Source organism: Cnephaeus nilssonii (assembly GCF_951640355.1).
Source record: "Cnephaeus nilssonii genome assembly, chromosome: 7".
Taxonomy (NCBI): domain Eukaryota; kingdom Metazoa; phylum Chordata; class Mammalia; order Chiroptera; family Vespertilionidae; genus Cnephaeus; species Cnephaeus nilssonii.
In genome coordinates this window covers 70,559,397-70,569,714 of record NC_137078.1, presented here as the reverse complement: position 1 = coordinate 70,569,714, position 10,318 = coordinate 70,559,397, and the positions used below count along the sequence as shown (strand labels likewise).

Here is a 10,318-nt window from a genome sequence, read left to right as displayed (position 1 = left end):
CTTGATTAAAAAAAAAAGGCTTGGAAGACTTTGTACCAAATCACTAGCAATGTTTACCTCCAGGGAGTGAGAGTATAGAAAATGAGGGGTACATTTTCATTTTATCATGACATCCTGCATTATTTTACAATGAATTTAAATTACTTCTGTAATTAAAAAATAATACAGGCCCTAACCGGTTTGGCTCAGTGGATAGAGTGTCGGCCTGCGGGCTGAAGGGTCCCAGGTTCCATTCCGGTCAAGGGCATGTACCTTGGTTACAGGCACATCCCCAGTATAGGGCGTGCAGGAGGCAGCTGATCAATGTTTCTCTCTCATCGATGTTTCTAACTCTCTATCCCTCTCCATTCCTCTCTGTAAAAAAAATCAATAAAATATATATATATATATATATATATATATATATATATATATATATATTTAAAAATAATAATAATACAGAGGAAAACAACAACAACAAATAAATGTTTGGCTTGGATTCTCATTGGCTGGAAATTCATGTTGGGTGCAAGTTTTCATTAATCACAAGTTATATTTTGGTTTATATGCAAAAAACATTTATTAAATGCCTCCTCTTGAGCTGTCACTGCTCTAGGCACATTCATAGCTCATTCATTAATCCTCACAACAGCCCTGTGAGGTAGGAATCGGCCCATTTTATCGAGTTCTTAACAGACAGGAGATTATTGCTCGATATACTTCTATTTGCCACATGTTTTCATGGACTAGAAGTTCTTACTGGCTGGTGATTCATTGGTCAAGAGATGTCATTGGCCAGGAGTTCCTATGGGTTGATCTAAGATTCCAATGATCAAAATACTAGAATTCTCCCCCCACAGGAGTGATGGGGTAGGTGTGATGGAGAAGAGTCATAGTCTCTTCCTTTGAAGCACCATTTGAATTTGCTTTGGTTATCCATGAAAGGTGAGGGGGGCGGGAGGGAGGGTCAGTGGGAGAGGAGGGAACGGGGTTATAAGTCTTCTCGCTTCTTCAGGATGAGCTTCCTCACAAGTGCTGTGATCTGGGGTCTGATCTCCTCCACCGACACGGTTGGGTCCCAAGCCCCTACCACCTTTCCATCTGGAGCCACTAGGTACTTCCAGAAGTTCCAAGTGGGCTCCTTTCCAGAAGTTTCTAGAACAAAAGGAAGAAGGAGAGCAAAGTGTGCTTCCCTGTGTACCCTCTCCTGGAATTCCACTTTCATTGTCCATTCTTCCCTTGAAGCAGTGGTTCTATCAATTAGAATTAACTGTAGAGTTTTAGAAATCCTGATTCCCAGTCCACCTCCCTAAACCATCTAAATCAGAATCTCTAGGGGTAAGATTCAGGCATCAGTATATTTCTCAAAAGCTCTCCAGGAGATGCTAATGTGGTACCAAAGTTGAGAACTACTGCTCTAGGATTCTGTGAAGTGTTTGATAAAGCAGTATTCGTTCTTCTTTTATTAATGATCTCAAACTACTGAACAGTCTACACCCTATTCTCTAATGAAATCTAAATGGTTTCCAAATGTTCATGGACTGGCTGCATCTGAATCATGGTGGTGGTGGTGAGGGGTGCATAAAATAAACAGATTCTTGGGCTCTGCTTCATTAGGTTTCAGGCTAATGCATTTTTAAGAGCTCCCCAGGTGCTCCCAGAGCAGGGCCAGGTTTGATCTATAACTGTGGTAAACTGGGAAGGAACTAATAAAAACACACAGGGGGGGAAAAGTAAATATTAGGATTGACCTACAGAGCAAAATTCCAATCAGTCTCAGTAAGGGGCCTTTTGTGTGCTACCCTGTTGTTTCTCATTGACTTCTCCAGGTGAAAGGGTGGGTGGGGGGTGGGGAGGGATATGAAGGCAACCGGAAGCAGGGAGTGGGAGAAGGCAAAAATGGAGTCCAGGAGAGGGGCCCCAGGGAGGAAACAGGACCATAATGACCAGCATGACCCATGACCCCATTCTGCAACTTTGAGGCTTCTGGGGCTGGAGAAGGGATCTATTTCTAAATATTGAGATCTGGTATTTCAGCTCAGGTTTCTCTCCCGTGGCCAATAGACTTTGACTCTGACTCAGGACAGGAAATGCCTGTCAGCCTTCTCCAGGCATGCGGCATCCCTTCCCTGTCTGCTCCTCACTTCCTCCAGCCTCAGTCCAACTAATTCACATTGGCTAAAATCTGAGGGCCCTGCATATGAAAACAGGATCCCAGAGATGTCTGCAAGAGTGGCTGGGCCGGGTGTGTGTGTGTGTGTGTGTGTGTGTGTGTGTGAAAGGTAGCAGGGTGAAGATATTCTTAGGCAGGAATACCCCTCAGCCCATCCTCAAAGATTAGTGCTGGAACAGACCATCAACCCATTTGAGGGGGTCTGGAAAGGGCCCCAGGTCACCCAGTCAGCCAGTGGCTTCTGCTGCCCAGGGAGCCATGGCCTCCGCCCACTGAGGGAAGGCGAGGGGAAGGATCAGGACTCACGGGTCAGGTACTTGAAGGCAGGATGGGCACCAGTGCCCGTCACTGCGACCTTGCTAAACATGGGGAAAGAGACACTGTAGGTGCGGCGGGCAAAACTCTCGATCTCCTTGTTGCTGTCGGGCTCCTGTTGGCCAAACTGGTTGCAGGGGAAGGCAAGCACATTGAAGTGGTGGGGCCCCAGGTCCCGCTGTAGCTGCTGCAGGGCCCGGTAGTGCTCCTCTGTGAAGCCACACTCACTGGCCACGTTCACCACCAGGGACACCTGTGTGGCAAAGACAAAACACAGACATGCACAACCCAATCCAGAGGCATGCACTTGTACATTCCTGACATGCCCACCTATGTGACTCCTCCCCTACAATTAATTCTTTCTCTCATACATACAAGAACACAATGTACACATGTAAATGTGAGTGCAGTGTTCTCACATATACACAAGCACATGCACAGAGGCACAAATGAAATCAAACACGCAGAGCTTACAGATATGGGTGCATACACATACATGAACATTCATGAGAATAAGCACACAGTATTCACAAATGGGTATGCATATACCCCATGATACAAAGATACATTAGCACACATCACACATGCCCACAAACACACAGCACTATCAGAGAGACATACACACTGAGCAGCTCACATCCAGAGGTGATGTGGGAGAGGAGAAAGGTAGACCTGGGTTCAGGTTCTGGCTCAGTCAGCTAGCACTCATCACTGTAGTTGCCTGTACACTGGTATGTGTCATCTCCCTTTTAGAATGTGAATCCACTGAGAGCAGGAGCTATGTCCACTTCACTCCAGGGCCTGACGTATAGAAAAAGTCTCAGAAAGTGCCTGCTGAATGAATAAGTAAATGGTCACACATACACAATCACCAGTGCAAGTGGGTTTTCTTGATAAAAGGACACCAAGGTCCCCAGGACAATCTCTTTTTGTCCCTTTCCCTCCGTAAACAAATACCACTTTCTTCTATCACTAGACTCACCTTTAAATATATTGTTGCTTTACAATAAATTAACTTATTTATATAAATTTATTTATTAAATTTGTTTATACATTTATTTAGCACCCTTATGTGATGAATCTAAAGCTGGCTGATGGAACCTGATTATAATACTGCAACTAGAATTCTGGCACCAATGCTATGTTCCTAGCTTTTAGTTATACAGTATTGAACGATTTTAAATCTTACCTTGTGTCTGGACTGCCCAGCCCTATCTCTCTGGCCACCTTTTTAGAAGAGCCAGAGTTATATACCAGCTGGCTCCATAAAGAGGGACATCTCCCAGGGGCAGCCTGGGGCATTGGACATACATAGGCATAAACTGCTATGACATTTTGGACTGGACATTCTTTGTTGTGAAGGTGCTATTCTGTTCATTATAGGATGTTTAGCAGTATCCCTGGTCTTTACCCACTAGATGTCTAGTCTTTTTTTTTTTTTTTTTTCAGAGAGGAAGGGAGAGGGAAAGAGAGATAGAAATATCAATGATGAGAATCATTTATCGGCTGCCTCCTGCACCTCCCCCACTGGGGATGGAGCCCGTAACCTGGGCATGTGCCCTGACCGGGAATCAAACCGTGACCTCCTGGTTCCTAGGTTGAGGCTCAACCACTGAATCATGCCAACCGGGCTAGAAGCCTAGTCTTGACAATTAAAAATGTCTAAACACTTTGCTAAATGTCCCCTAGGTAGCAAAATTACCTCAGTTGAGAATCACTGAGCTGTAACTCCTTCACCCTGCCTCCATCAGATGAGGAATAACCCGCTCCCTGGGGCCACAGGCTCTTAGAACCTCCCCCATTTGCATCAGCATTTGTCATATTCTGCCTGTGGTAGTGAGAAACTGGGATCCTTAACTTCCTTCCCTAGTCAGGGGTCTTCCCTTTCTTCTCTGCTGGATTCCCTGGGCAGGGAAAAGTGCTTATTGTAAAAAAGCTTCTGCACAGCAAAAGAAACCATCAACAAAACAACAAGAAAGCCCACTGCATGGGAGAACATATTGGCCAATGTTATCTCCGATAAGGGTTTAATCTCCAACATTTACAGTGAACTCATACAACAAATGGAAGATAAACAATCCAATCAAAAAATGGGCAAAGGACCTAAATAGACACTTTTTGAAAGAGGACATACAGAAGGCCAAGAGACATATGAAAACATGCTCAAAGTCACTAATCATCTGAGAGATGCAAATCAAAACAACAATGAGGTACCATCTCACACCAGTCAGAATGGCTGTCATCAACAAATGACAAGTGCTGGCGAGGATGCAGAGAAAAAGGAACCCTCGTGCACTGCTGGTGGGAATGCAGACTGGTGCAGCCACTGTGGAGAACAGTATGGAGTTTCCTCAAAAAATTAAAAATAGAACTTTCATTTGACCCAATAATCCCACTTCTAGGAATATATCCCAAGAAACACCAATCAGAAAGGATATATGTACCCCTATGTTCATAGCAGCACAATTTACAATAGCTAAGATTTGGAAACAGCCTAAGTGCCCATCAGCAGATGAGTGGATTAAAAACCTGTGGTACATGCCGAAACTGGTTTGGCTCAGTGGATGGAGCGTCGGCCTGAGGAGTGAAAGGATCCAGGTTCGATTCCGGTCAAGGGCATCGATCTTGGTTGCAGGCACATCCCCGGTGGGGGGTGTGCAGGAGGTAGCTGATCGATGTTTCTCTCTCATCAATGTTTCTAGCTCTCTATCCTTTTCCCTTCCTCTCTGTAAAAAATCAATAAAATATATTTTAAACAAAACAAAACAAAAACCTGTGGTACATCTACACAATAGAATACTGTGCTGCTGTAAGAGAAGAAGGAACGCCTACCATTTACAACAGCATGGATGGATCTGGAGAGCATTATGCTAAGCGAAATAAGCCAATCAGAGAAAGATAAAAATCACATGATCTCACTCATTTGTGGAATATAATGAACAACATAAACTGATGAACAAAAATAGATCCAGAGACAGAGAAGCATCGAACAGACCATCAAACCTCAGAGGGAAGGCAGGGGAGGAAGATGGGTAGAGATCAACCAAAGGACTTATATGCATGCATATAAGCATAACCAATGGACATAGACACTAGGTGGGTAAGGGCATGTGCTGGGGGGCGTGGGGAGTGGCCGGGGAGAGGCCAATGGGAGAAAAAGGAGACATGTGTAATACTTAAATCAATAAAGAAATTTTTTTTAAAGTGCTTATTTTAAATCTGCATAATGTGTGTCTATCCACTCTTTTGGAAGGAAGGAAATCCTGCTTCTAGTTCCATGCCTGAAACCAAAATGCTTATCCTTAAAGTGGCACAAACAGATAGACACATTCAAATACACAAGCAAACAAACAAACCATTCACACACACACACACACACACACACACACACTACTCAGGCCTACAAGTACATAACTTCACACTTCAGGCAAGCACATTCCCAAATGGTTACCCATTCATTCCTACTCAATGCTGGTCTAAATGACTGTCTTCCCAGTTAGCCTGAGGGCATAGTCTTGCTCATGGCTATCTCTCCAGGGCTGGATCCAGTTCCAAGCATGTAGTGAGAGCCAGTAATTTTTTTTTTCAATTAAAAAATTGTGATGAAATATACATAATGAGCTAAAAACTATTTGCAACTGAATAAATGACAATATTGCCCAAGTGGCAGACCTAGCTTGGGGTTAACTCAGCATCATTCACAGCTTTCCTGGACTGACTGTTGCTGATTTCCTCTATATCTGGTGTTTAAGGGCACGGGCTCTAGAGCTGGACTGTCTGGGTTCAAATTCTAATTCTATCACTTAGTAGCTGTGTGACTTTTTTTTTCTTCCAATTTCTTTCTGATTGATTTCTTGGCCTCTCGCTCCCATGCATTTACCAATGACCTAGATAGAATATTAAAACACTCAGAATCCTGACATTACTTCTCTGAGTCATTTTTTTTCTCCAGGATTTCTGTTCCTCACATCCTGGATGCCTTATTATTTCTAAAGACAAATAGACTTTGTTCTATTCTTGTCATAGCACTTATTACTACTAGGAATTACCATTTTTCTGTTCCCTTTTTATTTTCTCTCTCCTCTTTACCTCATATAAACTCTATTAATGTGGAAACTTGTCTGTTTTGTTCACCACTGTCTCCCCAGGGCTAGCCTAGAACTTCGTTTACAGCAGGTGCTCAATAAGAAATAATGAATTCATGAGGAGCAGAGCTGGTCAAGTGCTAACCTTGGGGCTCTGTGTCCTGGTGCCCTCGAGGGAAGGAGAGGCCTGAATGGAAACGGGCCCTGCTCTTATTATTGGCTCTTTGCTCTGAGTTCTGGATGAAGCTCCTGCTGGGGCCCACCAAACACAGGTACAGAGCTCTCTACCAAGTGCTTCCACACTGTCATCTCATTTGAAACAACACATTGGGATTGCTGGCCCTAGACTTTAAAGGCTTGGAGAGAGTGCTGTCTTCACTAAAGATGGCCTTGCTTCCTGGAGAAGAATGCTGGCAACCATTTTTGTATAGTCCATCCACATCTGGACAATGGCCCACCGTCCATTAGAGACCAACTCCCCAGCCTTCCGCACCACAGCCTCACTTGAGAAGTGGAGGGCTCTTCACTCCACACAGTGCGCCATCTAGGCCTCTGAGTGTCGTGTTCAGGCCCCTCGTGGCGCCTCCCCATCCTCTTCAGCCCCATCTTCCACCACCCTCAGCCCCGTGCTTTGTACTGCTTTAAGCACAACTGTTTCAAGTCACCACCACTCCTCCACGCCTCCTGCTGTTTGCTTTGGAGCCTTGACAAGGACAGTTCTCTGCTTGGAATGCTCTTCTTGAACTTGCTAAAACTCACTCTTGTTTCAGACTCACCCTACACACTTGTTCTCTGAAGTCCGCTCAGAGCGGAGATGCCCTCATGGTAAGGAGGTAGCGGTTAGCTTGGACGATTCTTATATTTCACCCTGAGCTGCCATCTTAGGAGTTTGCCAAGAGAAGACCAAGGGTGGGTGAATCGTTCTCCTCCAGGCTCTGTGTGCTTTCCTAGTGCCGTGTGACCTGCACAGATATATCTCCCTCTCTGGAGATGGTCTGCCTAAGGTACCCGCGCACTCCCTCCGCCCTGCACATTCATTTCCACACTGTCCTCATTGCACTAAAAATCAGCACTCCCAGTTGCAGACGTAGGAACTGGGGATGGCAGAGGCAGAGGCCGTGGGATGCTACGGTTCCCTTTTCCACCCTTGCGTGACAAAGGCTGAGCTGGAGGGGTGGGGAGGGGGCATCCAGCCTCTGGGAGAGGTCCGAAGTCGCCGTCAGGGAAACCAGAGCCTGCTCCGAGAGTTTCGGGTTTCACTGTGCGCCAGGGCCTTGCCACGTAGGAGCAGAACAGACCCTGAGCGGGATCTGGGGGCGCCCTGCGCCCTCGCCGAATAGCAGGGTGGGGGCTGGGAGCCGGGGCAGTGACGCGGGGCAGCCCCAGGCCCCTCGGAGCCACACCCCGCAGGACGCAGGGCGGCGGGGCGCCCCCAGGGCGCGCACTCACCGAACCCCGGTACTTCTCCAGCGACACCAACTTGCCCCGGATGTTGACAGCCTTGAAGTCGTAGAAGTCCTGTTCCCGCTGCGAACAGGCCACGGCCGCCAGGAGCAGCCACGCCGCCCCCAGTGCAGCCACCATGACTCGATCCCGAGGTGGCCGCGACGCGAGGGCGAAGCCTGGGGGGAGCGGGGCGGGGGGAGACCCGGCGTGGGGGCGGGAGGAGGCGGCTCCGTTGCCACCCGGCTCGCCAGGCAGGACGCGCCCCCTTCTTGTTCTCCTCCCGGAGCGGTGGGGAGACGGGCCCTGGGTCTGTCTCCCCTCCTTACTACGGGAGCGCTAGACCCCGCGCGCCTCCCTGGACCCCAAAGCCGTGATTCCAGGGTTCTGAACATTGAGACCAGAATTCAATTCGCTGAGGTGGTTCTGTCTCTTTTGTAGGATGCAGAGACTCGGTAGGGAAAGGGAGCGAAAATCTGGATCTGAGCCTTAGCTTCTAATTAGCGTATTGGCCCTTAGGCTGGTCATGCCGCCACCTTTCTGGGCCTCAGTTTCTCCATCTGTCCAGTGGGGCTAGCCTCCCTTCTTGTAGCAGGTAGGCAGGATAGATGGGAGATATAGAAAAATGGATGTGAAACACTTTGTCAGCTGAGTGGTGCCTAGAAGCATTAAGTGATGAATGAATGAATGAATGAATGGTTCCTGAAAGGGATGGCAAGGAGGAAGCGAAGAGAAGATGGAGGGCCTGCTGCAGGTTGGGTTCCTGGAAAGCAGATTCAGTGATGGCATTACAGTGCAGGATGTTTATGAGGAAACGCCCTGGGGATCAACACCCGTGGAAGGGAGAGGCTGGAACGGGAGTGGGCAGAAGTCCAGAGCTCCATGAAGGCCTACGGTCAGTTTTGGCTGACTCCACAGGGACTCTCGCTAGAATGGCCCGTCAGAGTGGTCCCCAGATAAACTAACCTGGCCAGGCTTTTATATCCCTGCCTTCATCAGTCATTGGATAGGGGGCCATCTGGGAAGAGGTGTGACGGGAGCCAAAGCGGCCCTGTCCCTGAAGGGACTGACAGGTACAGGCTTTCTACTGACAGCACTGGTGTCCTAGCCCTTCACTGATTGGGTATCTGGGCAGCATATCACAGTGACTCCCACACTCGGAAAACCCCTCCTGAGCCCCACTAAATGCCAGGTATGGAGCTGGGTGCTTGTACTACTCGTTCTCCAGGAGCTCACGGGCTACCATGAGAGGAGCCAGGGAACCGGGATTTTGTGTAATGCAGTAAGGGCTAAGCACTCCTACTGTCCTGTAACAAATGCTTCTTGAGCATCTGTTCTACACCAGGTTCTGCTGTAGGTGCCTCTTATGCAGTGATGAACAAGACGGTGTGGTTGCTGCCCAGGGGGTCACAGGTATTAAATGATTCATAAATAGCTCTGAAATTACTGTTGTGGTAAGTACCACCTGAACTAGCCTTGGGGGTGGGGGTGGGGCAGGGCTCGAGGAGAGCTTCGCAGAAGAAGGGACGTTTGAGCTGAGCTCTAAAGGATGAGTAGAAATTAGCCAGTTTAAAAGTGCAAAGGTCCTGAGGAGAGAGAAACATGGTGCATTTTGAAACAAAGAAGGCTGGATTCGGCTGGAGCAGAGAGAGCGAAGGGTGGGAGGAGAAGGTGTAGAGCAGGCAGGGGTGAGGTCACAAAGAACCGGGTAGGCCATAGTAGAGGTTATGGTCTTTAAGGTAAGAAATGAAGATTCTTTTTCTTTTTTTAAGTGGGGAAGAGCAGTGAGTCCTGTGTTATAGAAAGATCCCTCTGACTGTTCTTCAGAGAGTAGCTAGGAAGGGGCAAGAGCAGATGTGCTCCAGATGCTGGGGTAGAGGAAGATCTGGGGTGCTGAGGCCCAGAGGTGTTGCTAACCTAGCAGTCAGGAAAAGCCTCCTGGAGGTGATCAGAGTTATGTCTTAAAAGAGGAATGGGGATTCTCCAGTTTGGGAATGGGGGAGTGGGGCAAAGATGTGAGCCTGAGGGAGCGATGTCTGTGAAAGCACAGAGCTCAAGAGAAGTGCTTGGTTGGTTGGGGTGAGAGGGGGTATGGGAGAGATGAAGTTGCAACATCAGGGGCCAGATGGAGAAAGGTCTTGAGTGCCAAGTCAAAGAACTTGGATTTTACTCTCGAGGCTGTGGAGTCTTATTAACTGTATGACCTTATGCCCAGTTTTACATTTTAAAACTGGGCATAAGGTCTACAGTTAATAAGACTCGAACCCAGGCCTTTAGAGTCAGAACATGGGAACTTTCTGCACTATCCTCAGGAGCATACAAC

General features: G+C 47.6%; 1 protein-coding gene across 1 annotated transcript; it reads right to left on the bottom strand.

Annotated features, from left to right (window-relative positions):
• Positions 1–540: 540 nt before the first annotated feature.
• GPX7 (glutathione peroxidase 7) lies at positions 541–8,259 on the bottom strand. The gene is made up of 3 exons (XM_079778216.1): positions 8,002–8,259; positions 2,459–2,720; positions 541–1,134 (listed from the first exon to the last, which is right to left on the bottom strand). Exons 1-3 carry the CDS (start codon positions 8,134–8,136, stop codon positions 971–973), a joined length of 561 nt encoding a protein of 186 aa, XP_079634342.1. The 5' UTR covers positions 8,137–8,259; the 3' UTR covers positions 541–970.
• Between the last annotated feature and the right edge of the window lie 2,059 nt (positions 8,260–10,318).